Source organism: Rhinolophus sinicus, linkage group LG05, assembly GCF_036562045.2.
Source record: "Rhinolophus sinicus isolate RSC01 linkage group LG05, ASM3656204v1, whole genome shotgun sequence".
Classification (NCBI taxonomy): domain Eukaryota; kingdom Metazoa; phylum Chordata; class Mammalia; order Chiroptera; family Rhinolophidae; genus Rhinolophus; species Rhinolophus sinicus.
The window spans coordinates 22,209,762-22,236,785 of record NC_133755.1 but is presented as its reverse complement, the minus strand read 5'-3'; the positions used below and the strand labels follow the sequence as shown (position 1 = coordinate 22,236,785).

The 27,024-nt window shown below is 38.7% G+C and overlaps 1 protein-coding gene across 14 annotated transcripts in view; it reads right to left on the bottom strand.

The window, feature by feature from the left end:
* Window positions 1-27,024, bottom strand: part of LTBP1 (latent transforming growth factor beta binding protein 1) — a 349,946-nt gene that overhangs the window by 73,513 nt on the left and 249,409 nt on the right. For all 14 annotated transcript variants that reach the window (XM_019741724.2, XM_019741760.2, XM_019741748.2 and 11 more), the window contains 4 exons: window positions 26,146-26,265; window positions 13,955-14,077; window positions 7,848-7,970; window positions 5,118-5,240 (listed from right to left, as the gene is read on the bottom strand). In XM_019741724.2, coding sequence (XP_019597283.2) covers window positions 5,118-5,240; window positions 7,848-7,970; window positions 13,955-14,077; window positions 26,146-26,265 — 489 coding nt within the window. The remainder of the gene's footprint in view (window positions 1-5,117; window positions 5,241-7,847; window positions 7,971-13,954; window positions 14,078-26,145; window positions 26,266-27,024) is intronic.

Genomic DNA, 27,024 nt, shown 5'->3' with positions numbered 1-27,024 from the left:
CCATTAACCTAATGCCTTGGGTGTTACAATTGCCATGAAAGAGCCAGTAAAGGAACCATCATGCACAACTAAGACAGATAACATCACGGAGGAATCAGTGTCTCCAACAAAGTCTGAATATGCCAACACATGTTTTCTTCACCAGTTAACTGACGCTTCCTTGGTCTATCAAGATTTCTAAAAGAGGAACCTAAGTTAAGAATAGGCTTTTAGATATAAAATCTGTAAAACTAATTCTTAAGCCCCAACTCTCACCATGATTTTCAACAGGGATTGTGCCAAATGGGGACAATTTCTAGCCTATTATGTATGAATCTTTGACATAAAACATGTACTAAATGAACAAACTGAACCAACCCTGAACAAAAGAAAGGTATAGGCATTTCCACTGTTCCCCAGTTTCCCTTGTGCCCCTTTCCATTTTGGCTGCCTCTGGTCAGCATAATGTTTTTGAGATTCATCCAAATTGTTGTGTCAGGAGCTCATTCCCCTTTGCTGCTGAGTAGTGTTCTATTGTATGAATGTCCCACAATTTGCTTACCCATCCCCCTTATGATGAGTATTTGGATTGTTTCATTTTGGCTATTGTTAATCAAGTTTCTATGCACATTCATGTGTAAGTCTGCATGTGAACACATGCTTTCATTTTCCTTGAGGAAACTCTTAAAGGGTAGGGGGGCTGGGTTACATGTAGGTTTAACTTTTGAAGAAACTGTTTTCTAAAGTGGCTGTGCCCGTTCACATTCCCATCAGCTGGGTATGAGAGTTCCAACTGCTGCACATTTATTCTAATAGCTCCACAGCTATTCTCATGGGTGTTGAGTAGGAGGTCTGTTCTTCAATCTACCTTTCTTTCTTTGCTTTGTAGGAAACTGAGATGATCAAATACAAAGAAGCATATTTGATTATTAACAGTATGTGAAAACCTCAATTCAAAAAAGATCAAGGAGAATCCTGAGAATTTGAATTTCAGCGACAACGGAAGCACTCCCCTCCCTTAAATGTTTGCCTCAGCATTATAGATGCACATCAGCTTTGTTGACACTACTTTAAAATAATTTTATTTTCATTTATTTTCCAAAATCCAGGAGAAATAACATATGTGAGGAAAAATAAGTATTAAGTGTTTATAAATAATTGTATAGACTTTAAAACTCAGTGCATTGTTAGAGTCTGATTTAGTTTAAAAAATTTTTGCAAGACATCTATTTTCAAAAGCAAAAACAAAAAAAAAAAGAAAAAAGAGAAAGAAGGAAGGAAGGAAGGAAGGAAGGAAGGAAGGAAGGAAGGAAGGAAGGAAGGAAGGAAGGTTGAATATGAAAAGAGCGTAACATGGGACTGGCAAGCACTTCCACGGAGGGTGGTGTAAAAGATGGGTTCCTTCTAGGAGTTGGAAAACAGGCATTAAGACAACAGTCAATCTTGGTCAGCCCTGCACTGAGACTCAGTTTGTCAAAGTCACCAATGACCTCCATTTTGCTCAAATCCCATGGTCGATTTTTGGTCCTCATTTTGCCCAGCAGCCATGCTTGACACAGTTCACCACTCTCTCCTCTTTGAGACACTGTCTTCTCTTGGATTCTGGTGTTCCTCCTTCCCCACTTGCCTCTTCCTCAATCCCCCTTGCTGATTCTCACCCATCTCCTCACTTCTCAATGTTGAGGGCCAAGGACTCAGTCTTAGGACTGCTCTCACCAAGGGAGTAACTACCCTAACTCCCTTGGTGATTTCTTCCAATTTCATGGCTTTAAATACTGTCTCTATGCCTGTATCTCCCAGCCCAGAACTCTCCCCTGAATTCCAAATGCACAGGTCCAATTGCCTTTCAGATATTTTCATTTGAATACTCATTATGGGCATCACAAATTTAAACTGCCCAAGTCGAGCACCTAATGTCTTCCACAAAGCCTGCTCCTCTGGGCCTTTGCACCTGCTCTTCTTTTGAACAAAATGCTCTTCCCGGAAACAATCACGTGTCATCATTTCAGGGAAGCCTCTGCTTGCCATCTCATTTAAAATCACTATCCTCCTTCCCTCAGCACTCCCTATATACACCCCCTTGTATTTTTCTCCCAAACATTGCAATTTAACGAACTATGTATTAGGTTGGTGCAAAAGTAATTGCGGTTTAGAAGGTTAAAAATAATTGCAAAAACTGCAATTACTTTTGCACCAACCTAATATCTTACTTACTTATCATGTTGTTATCTCCCTCACTAGAATGTAAGCTCTGGAGGGCAGGCATTTCTGATTTTGGTTTATTACATTATGCTTTGTGCTTATTACAGCAGTGCCTGGGACATATTTAGCACTCAATAAATATTTGTTGAACAAAAAGTATAAATGAATGATTCTGACAAGGGAAGAAATACTGTTACTTCTTTCCACCTTTTTTGACTTGGTCCACAAAGAAATGACCGAAACAGAAGGGCCACAGGAAGACAGAGCCAATCAGGAATATTTTTCTCAGGATTTGCAAGGGATTAGCCGGGAGCAACCACAGTGAGGGGCTGGGGAAGGTGCCAAAATAGTCATGGAATTAGAGATTGTGCCTGGAAGGGGAACAAGTCAGAGACAGAGCCTTGGAAGGTGGAGATGTCTAGACTTCTAATAACCAGGACAACCTGAGGTAACCCCGTTGTCACAGACTAAGTGGCTACTGAGCACGCTGGAGTAAGTAGCACACAGAAATGAACATCACTCTTGGGTTATGTTATGACTCTAAGAGAAGGCCAGTGGCAGGATTGCAGGATAACACTGTAAGAAAACAAGATCTTTGCCAGAGTTATTAGAGGCAAGTTACACATGTAAATATAAAAGCCAACAAAAAAGATGGCTCTTCTCCCCACAGCTGTGAGAAGCATGTGAACAGTCACAGTGCGGCTAATTACAGCTAAATACCACTAGGGAGGGTCAGAAACAGTACTCCTTGCACATTAGCCAGCTGAAGTGCGAATACAGTTTCAAGGGAGCGCTGACTTAGCTGGATGGACTCCAGGCCTATTTATAACCTAGAACAGTAGGGAAATTAGCCCTACTGACCTTGTGAAAAAGGGGCCAATTATATACTCCACTAGAAGCTTTCTCATGGAACATAACAGTACCTTATAAACATACATATGAATAATGGCGAGCAAGTTGGCTACAATGGTTTTGTTTGGCTTTTCATGCAATGGATGTTAACAGAATAAAACTCTTGAACTTCTGATAAGATGGTTGCACATTAAAACAGCCAAAATAGAGGACCATGCCCTCTAAGGAGGACTTAATCAACGACATGGTCACTGCGTGGCTAGGACAGATTTAGGGCAGAGGGCTCTCAGCGCCTTACCTGGGCCTTGCCACAGCAGGTTCTTCCATGACTGGCTCCTCCCAACAAGACTGCCTTTCCCACTTTGGAATGCCACTGTGTTGGATCATTAACATTTACCCATATGTGACAGGGTTCCTCAAACATGATTTTTCACACAAATTTTATTATATTGATTTACCACTGATCCGCCCATTTGCCTGTTTTCCAATACGTATGTTGATTACAACTTTTCACAGGTGTTATTAGCCCTTTGAAGACCATTACAACCTTAGGAAAAAATCCTAGAAGACTACTGACTGATTCTACGATAACGTACACTTTATGGCTCCTGAAACTGCCAGCATTGCCCTTGAGAAGGGTTGTAGTTGCTTGTGCTGAGTTCTCTGGTCAGAAAAGTAGGAGGCTGTAATGGACAATGGATCTTTCCCAACCAACTGGGAAATGAAAAAGTAGCTAGGGCCATGGAACTATGGGTCACAAAACCAATCACTAGATAGTTCATGTACTGTAGTACTCTAACTCTCCAAGTGGGGCACAGACCTGCCATGTTCACATTTCTGATTTCACGACTGACAGGGTCCAAATGCAGTAACAAGGAAAAAAACTGTTACCTGGGTGGATACTGAAAACAGAGAGAGTGACAGACGGGTAACAGACTGGCTCAGCAGCCCTGACCACCTGAGAGAGGTTCTAAACCATGGCAGGTAGGGAAAGTGGTTACCAACAGGGGGCCAAACATATGGGACAGAAGGAGACTAGACTTTGGGTGATGAGCACACAATACGACATACAAAAGATGTATTATAGAATTGTACACTTGCAACTGATAGAATGTTGTGGGGACAGAGCCAGGAGTGCAGTTTCCAGGCTCTCGGCCTCACGTGGAAAGGTGCTGGCTCAGGTAGTAAATGGCCATCAACTGTGATTGGATGGCCATCAGCTGTGGCTAGTTGGCCGTCAGCAGTAACCAGTGAGCCATTGGCCACTAATATAACTGCCGTGGCTAAGCTAGCAAAAAAATGGGGGCTGGCAAGAAAATGGTGGCTGAGCTAGCAAGCGGCAGAGTATGGATTGCGGACTGCAGAGAGGTGGATGCCACCAGCGAGAATATAATGGTATGACTCCCCCATCTATGTCTCCGGGGGTGTTCCTTTTTGGTCTCACCATGTCCTGTGTTCTTATGTGCCGAGCAGGACCAGAGACCCCGCAGGCCGCCCCGCATGACAAATGTATTAACCAATGTCACCCCAATAAATTTAAATTAATTTAAAAAAATAAAATGTCCTCGAAAATTGTAAAAATGAAAAATAGAGAGAGAGAAAGTGGTTAACAACTGCACAATACTGTATACATGGGATGTCTTTTAGAAATATTTTATGCAAAAAGCTCAAAACCGAATTAAACTTTGGCTCTTAAAAACATTCCAGTTATCTGGAAAATTAACTTGGATTGACTTATGTGGAACATCTGGATGCTGGGCCTGCATAAATCAGGTGTTACAGTTCTGAACTCCACACCCAGGGCAAACCATCTACAGCTGAGAAAAGTTAAACTGTTCTTTACCCCTTTCGCTGGCACAATTCTTCTAAAAAAACAGTTCCAAGCAACGCAAAGAAAACCTGGATTTCACTCCCTTCTTTGCATTATTTGTGTGACCATGGGGAAAATACTTCGCAGAGACCTAATATATTCAACTGCGAAGTCCAAAGGTTGGGCTCAAGGACAGGGGCTGGGATAACACCCAGATTTCCCCGAATCTGGCATGTTTCTGATTTCTAATTCTGAAATCAGAAGCAATTCTCACCTTCACAATGGTCCCCAAGGGTGGATGCTCTGTAACCCTGGTCACAAACACAGCGGAAGGAGCCCTCTGTGTTCCTGCACTGCCCATTAGTGCAAAGATGCTGGTGCTGGCATTCATCAATATCTATAAGCAAAAGAGGAAAAAGCAACTGTAGAAATGGTGCTTTAAAAATACTTTGTCATTCATGCAAAGGAAGTCTATCAACTATCTTGGTCATAATTAACTGAGATTAGATTTTTCATCATGTGAATTAAACTGTCCTCTCGTGAAGTCATTAACCCCCTGGTAGGGAAAAATCCAGATGAATTTAAAATTTTAATCATGTTTATAACCTGTACATATTTATCCCTCTGTTCACTGATGAGTAGCAAACACTTTGCTGTCATCTGTAAGCTTCCACTAGACTTCTTAGATTTCCTCCATAGATTCTACTATGACGCTCTGAGTTTAAAAGCACGTAGGCCTATTATAGTCTAATGCAGGGGTCAGTATGCTATAGCCCAGCGCCTACTACTGTAAATGAAATTGTATTGGAAAAGAGTACCACATATTCATTTACTCTCGGACCCTTAACTCTGACCCCTGATCATCGCATACACATTTCTTTTTCACTCATTTACCCTTCAGTTCCATATTCACCAGGCTTCCAATTCTATCTCTCTATATAACAATGATTTTTTGGCCAACTCTAATGGCCATTCCCTCCTCTCAGCCCATGTGATGTCTATATTGCCAATGGATCTCTCTTCCTTAACCCACGTATCCCTGGGTTTGTAAGTTTCCTGTGGGCAGGGACGATGTCTGCAACAGCCTCTCTCACTTCTGAGATGGCCTAGTGTTTTACAATTGGCAGGCACTCAATTCATGTTTGTTAACAGACTGTTCATAGCATTCGAGTATATTTATCTCCTTCTGGCAACATAATTCTGGGGGTAAACACAAACATCAGTTTCTACAGGGACCCCACACCATTGCTCTCCCCAACTCGGATTACATCCATTTGTGTTTTCACAGCATTTCCCACCTAAAATTGGTTTGCCCCTACTAATAATGGGGTGAGTGGTTCTGCATGTTTCTCACTTTTCTTTGGTAGTGATATCACAGGCTCTTCAAAAGAAAGGACTGTGAATATTACAGCTTTCTTACGTCATGTGTAGACCTCTTCTTGCATTATATATTCATCGTAGTTTTCTCTGCATGGCAAGCATTTGATAAATGCTTAGCTAACTGAGGTCAGGAGTCCTAAAAGTATAAAACTTTGAGAGGCACTCATAGAATCTAGAACCAATTACTTAAATTATCTGTGTAGAAGACTGTGCTTGTGTGTGTTCTAACATTCTCCAGTTTGAGATTAGGTATTTCTGTATTCTAGATAATTGGGGAAGGTTATGACAATATTGGTAGATAACTTTGTAGTACCATCATATATTGTCTCTCTTATGACACCATCTCAGGAGACCACTTTACTCACTAAATATTCAAAGTTTATGTATAAATACTGATATATTTCCTTATAATAAAACTGATTGTGGGGACAGAGCCAGGAGTGCAGTTTCCAGGCTCTTGGCCTCACGTAGAAAGGTGCTGGCTTAGGTAGTAAATGGCCATCAACTGTGATTGGATGGCCATCAGCTGTGGCTAGTTGGCCATCAGCTGTAACCAGTGAGCCACTGGCCATTAATATAACTGCCGTGGCTATGCTAGCAGCAAATGGGGGCTATCAAGAAGATGGTGGCTGAGCTAGCAAGCGCGGATTGCAGTTAACACGGCAGATTGCAGTTAACACGGCAGATTGCAGCTAGCAAGAGGTTGCAGAGAGAGAGTGGACGGCAGGTTGCTGATCGTGTGGCTTCTGCTTCCTGTGTCTCCAACCCAGCCGCCAGCGAGAATATAGTGGTATGACTCCCCTATCTATGGCTCCATGGGTGTTCCTTTTTGGCCTCACGATATCCTGCGTTCTAGTGTGGGGAGCGGGAACTGAGATCCCGCATGACACCCGGCATGACACTGATCTTATACAGTATGTATTCTGTTCTTAGATAAATGACATTTCTTTTCAGGAACTATGGACAGTTGTGCTTGTCACAGGTGATACATAATACCTTGAAGCTCAAGAAGCATATATTTATTGGTATGTAAAGTAATTTTGTATGAAGTTAAATAAAAATTTTTTAAAGTCTAAGGTTAACCCCAATGAAGTCCAAAATCCTATCATCTGTAAGAACAGGACATATTTCACAACTTTACCCCTGAATATAAGGGGAACACTATTTATTTCAGTCTTGCTGATAAGTTGTCTTTAGTGATATATTTTTTAAAAGGAACAAAACTTTTAAAGCTAAAGATACACAAAAGCTAAGGTCAATAACATTTCACGGCACAATGCCAGCTGATATAATGACCTGATTCCTGAAATCTTAGTATGTAAAACTTCCCAATGAATTTAATAGACTTGATTTTCTGTAGTAAGGAATTATGGGAAGCCATAATTTTTCTTCCTCATATGAATCAGTGGACGGCCACTGATTACTAATACCATATTTTTCAAAGTTAAGCTTTTTCTATCCTGTTTTATTGACTTTCTTGACCAAAGTTTAAGTCCCTTGCTTTCTGGCACTGTAAAGCAATCATCTATGTAGTTTCTCAAAGACACACTTTACTGAAGGCACAATTTTTCAGGCCAGATGTCTTAAATTAAAATCCCAGTCGCTCACGCTGCCACACTCCTACCTTCACACTGGTCTTTCGCTGCTGACAACTGGTACCCCTGCCCACAGGTACACCTGAAGGAGCCTTCGGTGTTTTTGCACTGTCCATTTATGCAGAGATTCCCTTGCTGACATTCATCAATATCTGTAAACACAAACAATAGCAATTGTTTTAAATTAGGTCATATCTAGAGACCCCCTTTAACTCAACTTTGAGAACATAAATCAAAGCCCTCCCTTTCCAGGCTGGCCTTTTGAGGTATGACCCACAACAACAACAACAACAACAAAATTTTATAGACAAAGAAAAAGGGACAACCCAGGAGAGTGTAGTGCTCTCTACAATGCATTCTGGGGCTATGATTACAAAAATGATAGCATGTCCTAGATGCGACACAAACTGTAGTATGATGTAGCCCCCCAGTGTTCCTCCTATTAACCTCAGTATGCTGAACTGTGGAACGGAAACAGCTACAAATAGATGATAAATTTATGAGTAAGTTAAAGCGACTTTTAATATAACACCAAGCCTTCTGCCATCTCTCTCGTACTTTGGATATAGCAGAAATATAATATGAAATATTTCAGAGAGAACCATAAGCACAAAATAATGACAATCCATCAGTTTGTAGACCTGTAGAGTTTCATAAAAGGAGGCAGAACGCAGGCTCTACCAAGAATTAAAAAGACAAAACCAGAATGCAGGCAGTTATGGAGAGAAATGGACATTTCTGCTGTATTTTGAAGCTGTAAAAGTGTAAGGTCAAATACTTGTGTTAAAAGACACTGAACCTATATTCAAAGGAACAAGGAAAGCCAAGTGAAATGGTGGTAATCATTATGATGGCTTCTAGAATGTCAAAAAAAAAAGTGGTGAGAATTTTTTTAAATGCCTTGATTAAACAAAGCTATTGATCAAGAAAGGATATAATTTTTATAAATGCTCTAGAAAAAATGTATTTGTATAAATATATATTTATATACATGAAAAAAAGGATTGGCCTCATCAATAACTTGAGAACACTTGTGGTAGAAGTAGAGTTAGTTTTCTAAATGTTTTTATTTGGTCATGATGTGGGTCTGACATAATTACATAATTCTGTCCTGAACAGATGAAATCTCATCAGCCCGATACTCAGAGAGGGAAAGAAGAGCCCTGATCTAAAAACAGTAGAATTTGTTTTAAGGAACCCATGTCCTAATGATCAATGTCTGACTACTGTTTTCTTCTAAAAATATCTTCTTTAAAATGGATCTAAAAGTTTTCCCCAGGAGAACTCAATTAACTCCACAGTTCTTCCCCTCAAGTATTATTGACAATTACTTATTTCCTGAGCAAAGTTGCATTTCTTAACCTCTCATGAGACATTAATCTTTTGAATTTTATCCTGATATAAGCAAGGTCTTGGGTTATCCCATGTTTCCTGAAAAAAACTCACATAAACTATCACTGTAATCAGAGTTCAGGAACTTGTTTCTTATTTAATTTTATATACAAATTAGTTTACAAGAAACTTTTGTTTCACTTATTGTGTTATTAATCCCTTTTATTTACAAATAAGTCCTGGCTGCCAACTATTGATTGCCAATAGAGAAATTTAATAAGCAAGCTGAATTTCATCTTAAGAATTATTTTATGCCTTTCCAACACACTCTATCAGCTTTAGGAGTGGTCGACAGCAAAGAGCAGCCTACACCGTATTTTCTTTCAGCACATCCTATAAAATACTTGAGATCTTTCGGTTCAAGAACTGTAGATCAACAACAGCTCGTAGCTGGTTGGATCTCATGTAATGTCTGACGACATTGTTAGTGCCTTGGACTCTCTTTGACTTTCTCAAAGACGATGACAAATTAAGCATTCCCATGTGAAGATGTCTGCTGCAAGAATATACCCTCCATTCCAAGTACTGTCAGGATAAGCCAGACATCTTACATAAGCTACTCATTTATATTGGGAAGACTGTCAGAAGTAATTCATTATAAGTAATGACATACACATTTGGAATAACTTGAAGGAACCCAGTTATCTTGAATAAGGTGATCTTTGGATATTTAAAACAACCAAGGGGAACAGAGGCAGTTTAATTCTACAGATATAAAGACATTTTTTTTTTTCTTTTTGGATGAAGGACAGAAGAAAGCTTTCCAATAAAACAGGCGCGTAGGACAAATGTCTTCTCTCTTTTGTTCCAAGAGAGATGAATGGAAAATATTATTCTCTGTGGAAGATATTTCTTTAAGGGACTTTTTGCACATATTACTATGACAAGTCTAGCTCAGAGTTAGAGACTATCTGTAATTACTTACAAATACAGAGCTAAAATGTACAGATGCAAAGAGATACAAAGACACAGAAAAGACACAAATACATAGTAATGAATTAACATTAATATATGATATAATGTATTTACAACTTGAAAAAGGTTGTCAGTACATTTAGTGAGGTGAGAACAATGTCAATATTTAGGACTATCAACAAGGGGCAATTGGCAGAGTTGCTAGAATGTTGGAAAAGGGACAGATTTACAATCAAGGAAGAATTCAACATCTGTGAGCCGATGTGGTTTGGGAAAGATTATGAAATAATTAAAGAAAGAGGATGTTATATAATTTATTATTGTAGAAAGGAAGGTCTTTGCTTGGGGAGTAAGAAAACAGTTCATGTATGCTGTGTTTCCCCAAAAATAAGACCTAGCCAGATATCAGCTCTCATGCATCTTTTGGAGCAAAAATTAATATAAGACCGGGTCTTATTTTATAAGACCGGATATAATATAATATAATATAAAATATAATATAATGGGTCTCATATAATATAAGACCAGGTCTTATATTAATTTTTGCTCCAAAAGACCCATTAGAGCTGATGGTCAGGCTAGGTCTTCTTTTCGGGGAAACACAGTATGTAGGTTTTAAAGCAGAAGATGAGGATGCAGCCTAACTGTATCCCCGGCTGCAATGGAAAAATACCATGAGAATCAGAGCAGAGGGCAAGGTGAAATGGCAAATGGGGATACTAGCCCTCTCCCACCTCTCCAAGCTTTGACATGTGAGTTTCCTCTCCCTACTAAGTTTTTCTCCCCTTTGTAGTCAATATTTTAAGACCAAGTTCAAATGGCAACACCTCTGTGAAGCTTTCTCAGAAGCACGCAAGCAGAATTAGTCACATGGTTCTTGGCTTTAACAGAATTTTGTACATGCCTATAATTTGGCGAATAACATCATTATCTACCCCATCAACTACAATGTGTTATGCTCTGCCCCTGCATTATCTCATTCGCCACGTAAAATCTGTTTCTGTATTATCTCACATAATGCTCACGTCAACCTTAGTGGGTACCATTATTGCTGCCTTTTTGTAAATGAGCAGGTAGGGCTTAGCAAAGTCAGCAAACTTATCTTACACAGCTTCTGAGTGTCCAAGCTAGAATCTTATGTACTGTTTTGTGTGGTTTTTTTTTCTGTTTTGTTTTAGTAAACACTGGATTTTATTTGAATATCACCAGATTTTCCATTCGTGTCATCATTCTCTTCCAGAATCCAATTCAGGGTACCACATTATATTTAGGTGTCTTGTTTCCTTAATCAGTCTTTCCTTGTGTTTCTTGTTTTGTCTTGAGGGAATGGGCCAGAATCCCATAGAATGTTCCCTGTCTGGATTTATCTGATGTTTTCCTCATGATTAGACTGGAGTTATGGGCTTTTGGAAGGAATAGCAGAGTAGCCTAGTTCTCACACTGTCAGGGGTACATGACATTCACCTGACATCACTGATGACGTTAACCTTCATCACTTGGTACTTAATTATCTGTTGCAGATTTGCATCTCGTCCAAGGAGTAGAAGTTCTTGGGAGAGCTTATAGCCACTCAGTAACCTCTGCAGTTGAAAACAATACCTGGAACATGTTGGTTCCTTCATACACCAGAGAGGAAAGAAAGGAAGGCTGAAGAGAAGCTTCTGCAGCCGCCCAGCATAATGCTTCATAGACTGAAAAACAGGAGGGTTCCTAGGGTTGGCATTAACTGATGGTGTGAATTCTGGGGTGCCAGAGAGACCTATTAGAGAGGGGCAGCCTCAGCTGGGATGGAAATGGCCAAGGGTAAGACAGTGGTAATGAGTCATTCATTCAACATGTGTTTACTCTGAGCATGATCTGTCTACAGAGTCCAATCCCCAGATTTTAGGGATGTCATGAGATCTGAAAATCTGAGATTATTTATCCAAGTTTGCATGGTGAACTACTGAAGAACCACGGTTCTGGTGAGCAGTGAGGAACAAGATGAGTGTGCAAGGCAGGATAATCACGCATAAGAGCGTGGATCAAAATAAGCCCAGAACAGTCACGGGTTAGTTGTGACATTGACTTGGAAGGGTTAGAGGATACAAGTTGAAGAAAGCGTAGTGACAAATAAATTTGTAATATGAAGGGTAAGACAGATTACATATGTTATAACGAATAAGCCCGTGAAAAGACACAGGCAGATTTGAAAGCAAGAAGATACATGACAGGATATGACAATAAACTAGACAAAGCCATCAAATAAAGATGAGCAATGACTTTTAATGCGTGAGATCTTCATCCACCATTAACCCAGTGTGTGAGAGGGAAGAAATAATACCTTTCAGATGATTCTCATGTTTAACTTGGTTTCAGATGCCTGGCTTAAGGAGTTCGTGGGAAAGCTGTGGATGTGGGAAAGCCAGGAGGGAAAGGCCAGGAGAAAAGGGAGGTGGGTCTAGTTTATATGCTCCACTGGGATTGGCTGGTATAGTATTCTGTTGTATGAAAGAAGGCACAAAATTTAGACGTCTATGAATTCCCTACTGCTGCTGGGAGATGATACAGTTTTACAGGATAGTAGGGTATCCGTTTACTGCTTGCCTACCCCAGTGAGAAATTAATCATTATCTTAGATTCTTCACTTACATTGAAACACTTACTTAGGAGAGAAAATTTTTACTTACTTCCTCTCTTTTTCCCTTTGAAATAGCATGCTTTTATGTATTAAAGCAGTGGAAGAAAGCAAAAGAAAACAATCCATAGATTTGACTAGAAAAATAATTAAAACTTCTTTTAAAAAAAGAACTACATAATAATTAGGGAAACCTTGGGCAAATTACAGAAATATACCAGAAAAAAAGGTATATGTAATATTTTTACACATGTACATAGGCTTATATATATTATATATAAACTGTTCATATACTTTGACTTAAAAATCTGATAAATGGGAAAAGGTTAATATAAATGTTTAATGTTCAACAGAAGTTATAATATATAATTTAATAATTATATTGTTATATTATTTATTAAAAAATAAATGTTTAATAATTAGAAGTGTTTAGGAAATTATTAAAGGAGATAAGCATTAAAAATATTAAACCTCTTACAGTATATATTTTAAAAATTAGAAATTAGTGTTCTATTAAAATAGTAAAAAAATTCAGTACATCTTATCTATAATTCCACTTTTGTGAATAAAGAAAGAATCCTAAAAAATTAGTGATAGAGCAACACATTGGAATGTTATGCAGACTTTAAAATAATTTTGAAAAGCATTATTAATGAGATGCAAAATGCTTACATACATTATTAAGTGACAAAAAAGGAGGATTCAGAATTGTACACAGAACATAATTACAGAAAATATCCATGAGATAGAAATATCTATGAATGCGATTATGATACTGTTACGTTATCTTTTTTACCTTTTTGTGTTTGCTAAATTTTCTACAATGACTACAGGATTTTTTAATAGCAATTTCACTGGGGTATAATTCACATACCATGCAACTCACCTGTTTAAAGTGTACAAATCAGTGTTTTTAGTATATTCACAGAACTGTGCAATTGCATATATTATTTACATAATGAGAAAAATTTAAATAGATCTATGGTTTGTAGATGCCCTGTATAAATACATGTCCCCCTTTATATAAATAGATCTGGTCTGTATTTAACCACAATGAGGAGCCACTTTCAAAGATGCCAACCAACATATGCCCTGAGTAGCTCAGTCAAAATAAATGACAGGTAGCATGGTCCCTTTTCTAAGGCTAGTTACACTCTCACATATTCTTAACGGAAGTTCAAATGAAAATGGAAATTTGATCACAGTAGTTACCTTTACAGTGCTTGTGGTCTGGAGTTGGGGTATAGCCCCGGTGACACGAACACATGTAGGAACCTTCCAGGTTGGAGCAAGTACCATTTGTGCAGACCTTTGGTTCCAGGCACTCATCCACATCTTGAAGAATGTTGCATAACGGGAAGGGAAAAAACAAACAAACAAACAGATGAGGACAGAAAAAAGAAATCTAACATGAATAAAGCTGAATTTAATTAGAAATGGAAAGAGCGGATCTTCTTTGAGATAAGCTTTCAAATTATCCGTCAGGAAGACAAGAAACTCAGGTGTGAGCTGCATGTACGATGGTTCTATGCCTTCACTTAGTGCCTTAACTGACTTTTTCTGAAAAGTAACTAAAAAAGGACTCAAACATGCTCTATGAGTGATTTCAATGGAAGGCTTGTTGTGAGGGAGAGAGGGAAAGAGAGCAGCATCCCCTGCAAAATAAAATACTCCAAGAAAGCAAAGATGTTTTGAGGTCTACCTGGGGAACTGGTGAGTTCAACAGGATGGGAGGATTCTCACAAGCAAAAGACAGGACTCATGACCCAGAGAAACTATAAGAAAATGCGTAACAGAAAGGTGAAAAGAAACTTCTAATAAAATGTTCGAAGATGGCATTGAATCAGTATCATAAAAACCAATCTAGGGTTCAAACATAAGCCTATTTGGGCAGTTTGAATGTAGGGTACAGGCTGACAAAGTAGACAGAATAACAACAACAGCTAATTTTATCAACAACTTAGCTGCACGCAGGCACCAAAGGCTTTACATATATTATCTCACTAACAAAATCCAGAGGAGCTAACCATTTTATGGAGAAAGGAACTGAGACATAGAAAAGTTCCATAGCTTGTTCAAGGCCACACAGCTAGAAAATGGTGGCTCTGAGATTTGAATCCACTTAGCATTAACTCCAAAGCCCAAACCCATCCTTCCAACCTGACTGTGAGTTTCCCTCACAAAGTTAAGTAGAGTGACAGTAGAGAGAGAATGTATGAGTTTATATTTGTTTTTGTTATTTGCTAACGTGGCATTTATACAGAAAATAATCATCTAAATGTTCATTGATTTCATTCCATTCAACAAACATTCATTCACGCATATGGGAGCATTGTTAACTCAATTTTGTGCCCCATTTGAATGCCCTGGGTAAGTCCACTGCATGTGGCAGGGGGAGACATGAATAACCAAAAACTTAGAGGAAAAACAACCCACAACGTGCTATAAATACACAGCATGATAATTTAGGCTTAATTTTGGAAGCAATCCATAACTTAAAGCATCTTAATCATAATGCAGAGAAACAATACGGAGGAAACGGCTCCTGATTGCATCCATTTCATTCCCCAGTGCTCACCACAAAAGCAGTACAGCTTCCTCCCCTCCTAATGTTAACAAGCAGAGTCATGGACACATGCGCAACAGAGATCCAGTTTTGGCGAGCAATCCAGAGCTCAGATTGCATTCCTTTGCACTGCATTTCATTACAAGTGGATTCTACTTTTCTTATAATAGAATTCAGAAATAAAGTATAAACAAAATAAGGCACAGGGTGTCTGTATGTGTGGGAGTGTGTTCCATATGCATATTGAGAACAGCCAAGCCACTGGCCATGCCTAGGTCCCCTACCCAACTTTCTCAGAATCACTAATTATGGTGAACTGACCTTTACGCCATGACAACAAAAACAGCGCTTCCAGACTGACTGATTATCCATCCTTCCTTTGGTTGTGGGACTCCACTTTTGTCAACATGGAAAGCAAACAACTGGAAAGAAGCCTCCAAATACTGGAGCCCAAGTAAATCACGGGACAGAAGGGGCCTAGACACTCAGCATGCACATCGCTGACAGCAACATGAGAAGGTCATGTCTAGTATCTGGTTTGGTTTCCAAAACGTGAACAAGTTGAAAAACATATGGATTGCTCTCTAATTATTCATGAAGCAGGGCATGTAACTTATAGGGCTGCAGAATGCAATAGCAAAATCAATTTAAGACCATATTTTCTCTAATCAACAGACATAGTGAGTTACTATTCATGACACACTTAGCACAGTTCTATTTTACCAGGCTACTACCATGGTTAACAATGAAGCAGAATGCCTTGAAATATCTAGGGCAGACTGATGTGTTTCTTCTTTTATTACAGACATAATTGCATGGAACCAGAATCCTATGAAGTCAATCATTTACATGTAGATACAACAGCTGGAAATGAATGAGTATTTAGCCTTAATGGGGTTTTTATGCTTAAGGAAGTAACTATATAGGAAGGTATCAGTAAAGAATCTCTATTTGGGGTCAAAAGGTGCAAATAAGTCATGAGGATGTAATGTACAGAGTGGTGATTATAATTATAATACTATATTGCATATTTGAAGGTTGCTGAGAGAGATCTTTAAAGTCCTCAGCACAAGAAAAAGACATCTATAGCTATGTATAGTGACTGCTGTTAACTCGACTTATGGTGGTGAGTATTTTGCAATGTATACAAATATTGAATCATTATATTATACACATGAAACTGATATAACATTTTATGTCAACTATACGTCAATTTAAAAAAGGGTTTCTATAGAGAATGGAAGTGTCTAGAGCACGGCCTCACTTGGTAGATACAAGATAAGTGAAATAAACGTAGTGTTTTTAGCCCAGACCTACCTCCTAAACTGCAGATCCCTACACCTACTCGGTCAAACATCTCGATTTGATGTCCTCTTGGCACCTGAGTCTTCTCAGCCCAAACTGACCTTTCCCGCTGCCTTCTCTTTATGCTGTCTCCCATGTCAATATATGGTACCACTACCCACTCAAATTCTTGTCAGAAACTGGGGCATCATCTTTCTAGATTTCTTACTCTTTCACCCCATTCAATTTATTACCAAGTCACATCAATTCTACCTTCCATATACCTCTCACATACACCCACTTTATTTCATTCCTATATTACCATTCTCTCTCTCCAGGGTTACTGCCATGCCACAGTCTTTTAATTTGTTTCTCTACTTCAAGTTTTACTCTCTTCTAACCCATTATTCAACCTGCAGCCAAGTAATCTTTCTAAAATACAAATCCGATCAACGGTGTTGCTCCTCTACTTTAAAAATCTTCACTGGTTTCCAGTGTTCTTCAGTTTCATCAAGGATACAAACTTGTGGGGCCCTGAGTGGTCCTGGTAGATGGGCGGGCCCCAACCCTTGGGAGGATCAACCCTTGGGAAACAAGGTGGTCCCTACACGCCTCACTATCCATCACTCACAGCCCCTTACTCCCTGCAGCAGAGGGAGATGGTTATGTTTTTGGTTTTCTCTATTGGAGTTCAAAACTCATCTTACTCTAAGATTATGGTCTTATAGAAGAGTCATAGTACCCAAATTCTTACAATGTATATATATTCACTTTAAAAGGGGAACATCATGAAAAACACTGCATACACAGAAAAATGGCTTCCAAACTCTTGGGACATAACTTGGCATTTGCCATTCAATGAATTAATTAAAACCTCCCACAGTAAGGAAGTTGCCAGGGTAATGCATATGAGGCCAGCACTTTGTGGATATGATAGTTCCAAAGCTTATGAATCTACCTCACTATACTATCACCCAATCCAAATTGATCCTTCTCATCTATAATACCGATAGACTCTAACACGTGCCTTGTTGAAAACTAGAAATGCCACATGTATAGAATTTTCTGTACCACTACTGTACTAACTCTATCAGAAGAGGCAGTCAAGACAGCCAGGAATGATTGGTCCTTAATAAATCCTAATGATTCTTACGATCATCACTGCCTTTTAAAAATGTGTCACCTCATCACTTGAACCCTGTAGTCCACAGTTCTTTGTCAAGATCAACATGAAGTGCTGTGGTCGTTCGTTAGTTCCCAAATCCCACCATCTGTCCTCTTTGGTGGGAAATGAGGACATTAACCTCTCTCCAGCTCTGGGGCAATGTTCGCTTCTCCACAATTTCACAAAGATGACTCCCAGCTGGCCAGGAATCCCACCTGCCAGCTTTCTCATGGTCTTGGGGTGGAATTCATCTGGGTCAGGAACCCTTTTGAAATTGCCCTTCCTAATATCTTGGGAACACAAGAGAGGGCCGGAAGCCCCTCCCTGGCTTGACCTCTAAGGCAGAGAGAGGGGATTCAATGGCTGACCTCACACAAGTCAGCCCAAGGCTGTGCTGCCACCCCTCTTCCATTTCACTTCTCAGCAACTTGGGGTGGGCTGGAATTGGTTCCAGAAGAACAGTTTGCCTTCACTACTTCCTGTACTTTCAAGCACATAAATTTGTCAACACTGTGACAGATTCCATTCAGCCTCATTTAATTCCTTAGTGACCGACACAGGTTTCAATGAATGAGCACCATTTGACACAGGAAGAAAACATCTGATTTTATCACTATAGCTATATAAAAATACAGGATTACTTCTTGCCCCAAATATGCCACTAGTTCAACTGTCCCCCAACTATTCTTCACACATAGTCTTTTATACTAAAGATGATGAGAGAACATATTTGACAGAGAAGCGAGCATGGCAAAAGGAGAGATAGATGCTGTTTAGGCCAATGTGACGAAACAGCCTTAACTGCATGTGAGGTATAGTAAATCTTCAGGGTCTTAGCCCCTCATCAATTCCGACCAAGCTAAAATATGCAGTAACAGAGCTGCCTACAAAAATATGTTATACGTTCCTCAAAGATTCATCACTGCTTTCCCAAACTGGAAAACAGCCAACACTACGTACATCCAAGATAAAGAGCCCGGGACAACCTCAGAAAATTAATACACTAATCCGACCAAATCACTGGCTTCTTACCTTTCCAAAAGAACATTTGTCTTTCAGCAAAATTCAAATGGGGCTAGCTATGGTGCAAGGCTGACATCTGAAGACTCTAGAATCCATGAGCTATTAGTATTGCTCCTTGCAAGGGACGATTCCAGCCCACAAAGATCTCTCCATTCTATGAACTTTTATTTTCCTTATTACTGTGTTTCCCCAAAAATAAGACCTGCTGGACCATATAATTAATATAAGATCCGGTCTTATATTATAATAAAATAAGACTGGGTCCTATATTAATTTTTGCTCCAAAAAGACGCATTAGAGCTGATGGTCCAGCTAGGTCTTATTCTGGGGGAAACACAGTATGTTAATTATATTGTTGTGTTCTCTAATTTTCTTGGGTGTACATAAGACAGATATGAGATACTGTAGAGAAAAAAACAAAACACTAGCTTTGGAGAAAGAAGACCTGGGATCATGTCCTACCTAGCTCTGCCATTCATCACCTATGACCTTGAACAAGCCCATTAACCTATTTGGGAATCAATTTCTCTGTGTGTACTACAGGGATGAGTGCCATGAAGATCAAATGGAACATTAAGTTTACAATGTTTCATTGTAACATTTACGAAATGTTACATTCAAATGAAACATTCATTTACAATGAAACATTGTAAACTACATAAAGGGAAGATTTTTGTTACTATAATGACTAGTGTTCCCACACAGGCATGCTTCCTATCTTCACAAAAGTATTTGGTTTTTTTTTGGTTTTGTACTGAGATATAATTGACATATAACATTGTATAAGTTTAAGTGATGCTTTGATATACTTATTTATTGCAAAATGATTAACACAGTAGCATTAGCTAACACCTCTATCACATAATTACCATTTCCTTTTTGTGGTCAGAACAATTAAGATCTAGTCTCTTAGCAACTTTGAAGTTTATAATTCCGTATTGTTGTCTTTAATCACTATGCTTATGCTGTGTATTAGATCTCCAGGACTTATTTACCAACTAGTTGCAAGTTTATACCCTTAAATACCTCCCCAATACCCCCACCCCTCTCATAATCATGTTCCACTCTGCTCTTTTTTGCTTTTTTATCTTCCCTGGCATCTAGCAGACATATAGGTAGGCGCTCAATAACAACTTATTGATTGATTAGAATATAATTAGCATATAATAATTTAGGGATAAGTCTGATGTTTGCACATTTTATAACATCTGTAAAAGGTAGGTGTTGAGCTCAGCTGCCATCTTATCTACAAAAAAATCTAGAGGAAAGTCTCATTTCAGATAAGTCTATGACTACAAGTTCTGACAATTAAGTTCACCAACTTGTTGCAACAATGTTGCTAACCTTTTTTGATGTCCGAGGGATTATTCATGATGAATTTGTACCAAATGGACAAACAGTTAACCAAGTTTACTATTTGGAAGTGCTGAAAAGGATGCATGAAAAAGTTAGACGACCTGAACTTTTTGCCAACAATTCATGGCTCTTGCATCACGACAATGCACCAGCTCATACTGCACTGTCCTTGAGGGAGTTTTTAGCCAGTAAACAAATAACTGTATTGGAACACCCTCCCTACTCACCTGATTTGGCCCCCAGTGACTTCTTTATTTACCCGAAGATAAAGGAAATATTGAAAGGAAGACATTTTGATGACACTCAGGATATCAAAGCTAATACGATGACAGCTCTGATGGCCATTCCAGAAAGAGTTCCAAAATTGCTTTGAAAGGTAGACTAGGTGCTGGCGTCGGTTCATAGCTTCCCAAGGGGAGTACTTTGAAGGTGACTGTAGTGATAGTCAGCAAAAAGGTATGTAGCCCTTTTTCTAGGATGAGTTCATGAACTTAATTGTCAGATATGGAGTATTCATATACTTCATAAGGTTAATGATGAATCTTAAAATTTGAAAATAAATCCTAGTGTAAACTGAGCTCCTAGAACAATGAGCTCACCATGTTTATCCTGCAAGTTCTCTGAGCCTGGTTTTGGTTAAGACTGTGGCTTAACCAGTTGTCAAGTGGATTGAATGATACAAATTCTTCAAATGCCTAAGACCTAGTACATTTAGAAATCATAAATGGGAGTCACAAAGTCATCATTAACTTAATTGCAGGCTGACAAAAGATTACTCTGATAAAAATTTCAGAAATTTGTGTTCCTGAGTCACATGGTCTGTCACAGACAATAAAGCAAGACAATAAAGTCCCCTTAAAAAGGACTACATATATGAAATTATAGTTGACATTCATTATTGTTCAGCTTCAGCTTCAGGTGTACAGTGCCGTGATCAGGCATCTACATCATCCCTGAGGTGGTCTCTCTAATGAGACAAGTGTCTATCGGATACCCGACAAAATCTTTACATTATTGATTACATTCCCCAAACTGACTTTCGTATCCCCACAGCAATCTTGTGATATACTTACAAGAAGTGGAGAACATGGGGGGAGGGGGGTTCACACAGTGTGAGGGATATAAATGATAAACGTCTAAGTATTACTTTGTCTTGTGCATCTGAAACTAATAATTTAAAAAAGTATATAAAAGAAAAAGTGGAGTACAGCATTAGGAATAGAGGCAGTGGAAATGTAACGGCTGTATGCGATGTCAGATGGGTAGTAGATTGGGGGAGAAGGGGGTTATCACTGTGTGAGGAATATAAATGATAAATGTCTAACTATTACATTGTTTCGTACACCTGAAACTAATTAAAAAAAAACCCAGCTTTTTCTAAAGCACACAAAAAAATAAAAATAAAAGTAAACCTTACGGAGTTTTTATAGGGGGTGATGAAAATGTTCTAAAGTTGATTGTGGTGATGGTTGTATGACACTGTGACTATACTAAAAACCAGAGTTGTACACTTTAAACAGGTAAATTGTATGATGTGTGGTTACATCTCAATAAAGCTGGCTTTAAAAAAAAAAATGGCTAGCTGCATACACCTACCAGGTGGTAAATAGTTTGTCTTGTGAAGGTGAGCAAAAAGAAAAAAAAAAAAAGAAGTGAAAGAAAGGAAATGGAAGTCTTGCAGAAACTGAAACATTTGTTAGGCATGATCGATGATCCTACAGAGAAGAATTACAATTCTCAAGAAGTATATTCCAACTAAACAGAAATGCTCAGAAGTTAAAAGGAAACTGGAAGATTGAAGATAACTCCTATTTGTAAGCGAAAGCTATGATATAGGGCGAGTTAAAATCTGTATGACAGGAACTGAGAGAAAGCCAAAGAGAAGGTGGTTATACAGAGAAATTCGACATATAATTGACTTAAAGAGGTATCAGTTATCACTGCATTGCTTGTATTTCAGAACAAGGATGGTAAAGGGGGATGAGAAGGTTGGGAAAAGAAGGGTTATAACATTTATTGGATCCTTCCTTAGGTCAGACACCTTGCTAGATGATTTATATCGCATATCAAATTCTGACAATAAAACCTATGCGGAAAATATTTCAGTCCCCATTTTACAGATATTAAAACTAAGCTTCAGAGAGCTCACATGGCCCAAAATCTATCTAAATTCAAGGAACTATGATCGTTATATCAGAGTTACTAAAAGTACCTCTACACACATATTAGAGAATTTTCTTTGGGGGATGGTTCTAGTCAGGTTGGATGGAGTCAGGCTAGTTCTCCATGAGTCAAGAGAACCCTGTAAATTGAGTACCTGACAAGCTGGCTTCCCTCAAGAAAAATCCTGGTTTAAGAAGCCACTTGGACCTAGACAGAACCCAGGATGATGAAACAGTCAGTAGAGACAGGGATTGAATGGGCAACAACTCCAGGCTGAATATGAGGTCCAAGGAATATAGTGTTGAATGATGAAAGTGGCTCTCAATAGAGGACCAAAATCTACAACTTGAAAGAAGCAGCTACATTAACAGAGGAGCCAATAAGAGTTTCCAGAAAGTACTACAGCATAGATATTTTGAAAGTGGACAATAAACTATTGAGAATGAAGGATCGCACGCCCTGAACTAGTGTGTTCCTAATGACAACACCTGCTGACATTTTACCTGTCTCTGCCCCAAATCATTTCTGTTCTAATTCATAAATCAAGGAGAAGCATCCGTTGGTAAGATCCAGCTTACAGGGCACAAAGACAAAGAGGCCATTAACGGTCTTGGCAAGTTCACCATTTAGTTCACGAAAGAAGCAGAAAGTGTAACTGGCATCAAGTTCCTGAAGAAATACAAGGGTCAAAATAGCAAATCTTAATTTCTAATTAAACCATTTCACAGGAAAAAAGAGCCAAATTGGCTCTTAAACTCGACGAGTGTAAAAATGAAAAATAAAATAAGCATACTGCCAAATGTAAGTACTATTATGTGAAACACTGTACAAGTTTAATTACCTAATTTTAAAATATGCAATCAGTCAGAGGATAGTGTCATAAAAAGAAGGATACTGAGACGTACAGACTAGAACAGCCCTGTGAGGTGGCAATTATCTCATAGATAACAACTAACCTGTGCCAAGTGTAGGACTTTTCTTCAAATAGTTGAGATGTGGGAAATTAAAAAAAATATCTTTAATGTTCTCATACCTTAAAAGTTGGACAAAAACAAGTCTCATCGACGTATCCTAAATTATCTGGACTAAAAAGATATAAAGTGCCACTAGTCACCAATAACTGTTAGAGACAAAACAAACAGCATGATTAGCAAGGAATACCTTGTACATAATTTCTCTCTGATCACCATGGAATCTGTAACACTCCCTACTCTCCCTTACATTGCTTTTCTTTCCTTCATGGCACTCATCACATCTGACACACCATATACTTTACTTGCTTGTTTATTTGTAAGCATCATGTGAGCTCTAGAGTATAAGTGCAATGAGGGGAAGGAATTTATTTTGTTCACTCTGAATCCCCAGAGTCTAGAAAAATGCCTGGCTCATAGTAGGCCCTCAACTGTTACATGAATGAATAATTATATGTCAAGTTGTGTTACCCATGAGCTCAACTCAAAAACAAGCTGAAGTGAGGACTGCACTTTCTGGAAAGAATCTTTGGGTTTGAGAAGTACGAAGGTGAGAACTCAAATGGATAAAGGAACAAAAACAAAAAATATGGATGGGTATTCATGAGCATTGTCAGAGTTTCACAAGAAATCCAGTCCATTCATTGGCTCAGTGTGAGCAAAGAGGCATGTTGCAATATCTGTTTTCTGTCACACTCAACTTTTTCAACATTTGAAAGCTCTACCACCGTAACAAAATTAAGACAGAAAATCTATTTTAGTGTAATCTGCAAAAGCCCTCATGAGAAATTTAGATGAGAGCAAGTCCAACTGAGCAAGGATGGAACTGCAATTATATCACAGAAAAGAAGCTTGAGCTATAGATTATACAGAGCCTAAAATTTTACAAAGCAGAAGGAAAAAGTACACTGCCTCATTTTAATAGGAAATGCATGACCATAGGAATGCAAAAACGAAAGCTATTGCTTGGAACAAGTGGCTAAGTGTGTGACTTTGGTTGAGTAACACAGTGACCTAATATTTCTGCTTATGATTCTACTAATCTGGTTGGCAAAGCGAAATTACTTTTAAATGAGGTGCTGTGTTCCTGTCCTAAACTGGAACAAAGCAGTCACAATTAGATTGATTGCCTACATCTAGGTATAAGAGGTCATTTATTATTATTACCCAATCGAGATAAATGCATTTATATTGAAGAGCAATCACTTGCCAATTTGGTCAGTCACATTCCATTAGTAAGTTCATGAATCAGGGCTATGTTTATACCTCTATTGTGAATTTTAGTTATCTAAGGTAAAGTTCAGGCTCTGTTCTTGGACTATAATATGCATCAGTAGGTGAAAATGAGAACACCAATGGAACCTTCATAGACAACTATAAAATTTAGGCCAAATGGGGAAACTGAAACCAAATGCACTTTCTGATCAGCACTAACTACATAAACAAATTCTTATCAAATACACAATTAACGAAAGTCTTTTCTTCTCCCCAAAGTGACTCCATTGATAGAGACTCTTGCAGATGGGCATGAGGTTCAGGGCACGGGACCACCTGCACCTGCTACAGAGGCCTAGCTCGTGCTGCCTGGTAGTGAGTCCACAGCTTTGAAACTGGGAGTGCCTTTGCCAAGCCTACCTATCCCACCCTCTCTAAAATACCTAAATGTCTTCCCAGAGATGTAGCAATGGGCCAACACTTTTAACAGGACTGAGAGGGTCTGGCATGGTCTGCCTGCTCATCTTGCAGCAAATCTTCCCTTGATCCCTGTTCTTCAGCCTCACTGGCTTTTCGGTTGCTGGAACACGAACTGCTTCCTCTTTCTACAAGCCCCCTACATATGCTGTTTCCTCCGTCCAAATGTTCTCCCTCCCATCCCCTTCCCCAGTTAAAACTCAACTCATGAATTCTCCTACAGGCAACTCATTCTGTCATGTGTTCTTGTAACACTACAGAACCCCCCTTGCTAGCACTTGTCTGATTTTTTGCATTTGCATTGATTTAAGAGATGTCTGGATGAGTATCAACCTCCCCCACTAGATAGCAGGTTCCATGAGGAAGGTACTTTTTTTGTTCCCTTAAAGTATTCCAGCACTCAGTACAACTCTGGGTATACACAGTAAGTTCTTCATCATTTGTGGGGGGAAGGATAGAAGGAATGAATGAATGAAAAGTTTAACTCGCATTGTCAGAGTCTAGAACGGAGTGGAAAAGAGTTTAACTTTTAAGGAAAAGATCATATGGCAGACAGAAACACCAAGGAAAACCATTAAGAGGGAAAGCTAACTAGAGCACAGGAAATGAGAACAAAAGCAAAGTTACCACTTATCTCAGTGCCTAATGTCGGTACTAAATACTTATTAAATATTTAAATGAATATATGAATATATGAATAAATGAATAAATGAATATATGAATATGAAGGGCATGAGCAATCAGTCAGGATTTCTCTTTCTACATTTCCTACCCCTACTACAAGTTTGTGTATGTTTCTTAATTCTATTTAGTCTATGGTAGCTTCTTTTTATGCCTTTTCTTGCTTTTTAAGCATTTTGCTTTCCAACTTTCTCCTCCCTGTGGCGATCACTTTCTTTGGTTTTGGTTGTTTATCACATTGGGATAACAATTTGTTTCAATCAGAATTATTTGTCGCAGGTGACATCTCACATCCTTCATGCCAATTCATTTCCTTGTTGTCTCCATGGTTAAAAGTTACTTAGAGCCTCTCTTTGAAGTTGTGTCAGAATAATGTGTTTGCTACATTCCATATATATACGTATATTCATTTTGAAAGAGGCTCACTTGGTATTATACCAGTCTGTTAGAAAACAGGCTAGACAGAAGAAATAAAACTATGCTGACAACATTCAATACCTACCAAGACACTGCCCGTTCCATCCTCGGAATCCCTCTGTACAGGGAACACACTGGTAAGCTCCAGGAGAATTCACGCACTGCTCATCTGGACAAGTACTTGGAATCAAACATTCATCAATATCTGAAAAATCCAAAAGCTAGGTCAGGGACAATTTATCAGGATACAAAGCAAAAACTTACGTTAGTGATAAAGGTGGAAAAATGCAGGTTCTATCTGGTAGGGTAAACAATAATTGGCTGAAAGACACACTGGGTCTGTACTTAAATATACAGTGATAATGCATGGGCAAGTATACCTCAATTGAAACACTTATACATGTTCCAAGAAAGAACTTGACCCTAATTCTCCAACTCGCAGAGTGAGACCTCTCCACTATGGGAGCTGGCCGACTTCTCTGGGGCCACTTTCAAGTAATAGAATCAAACCTTTCAAGTAATAGCACAGTTTGCCAGAAAGAAGTACAAGGAATGGGGATGAGAGGGAGGAAGCCATATATCCATCTGGCTAGAGGGTGTCTCTATAGACACTTGATGTTCTAAGAAAATCCTCACTTTGGCTTCATGGGCCCAAGGACATCTTGGGTTTGAATAATTTAAAACCTTTCATATGATAGGAATTCCTTGGAGGTGGGAAAAAAAAATAAAACATTAGGAGAGAATAAATTCATCACATACTTCTAAGATTTTCCAGAAAACATGGTGATATGTGATCATATGATAATATCTTCCGGTAAAAATACACCTTACTTTTCACATTCACAGTTAAATGAAGGTATTAATCATTGTTCTTTTCAATGTGAGAAAAAAAAATGCCTTAAATATGGTTGGGATTATGGCAGAGATAACTACTCAAATCGCTTTAGGCACTTTTAAGAAAGGT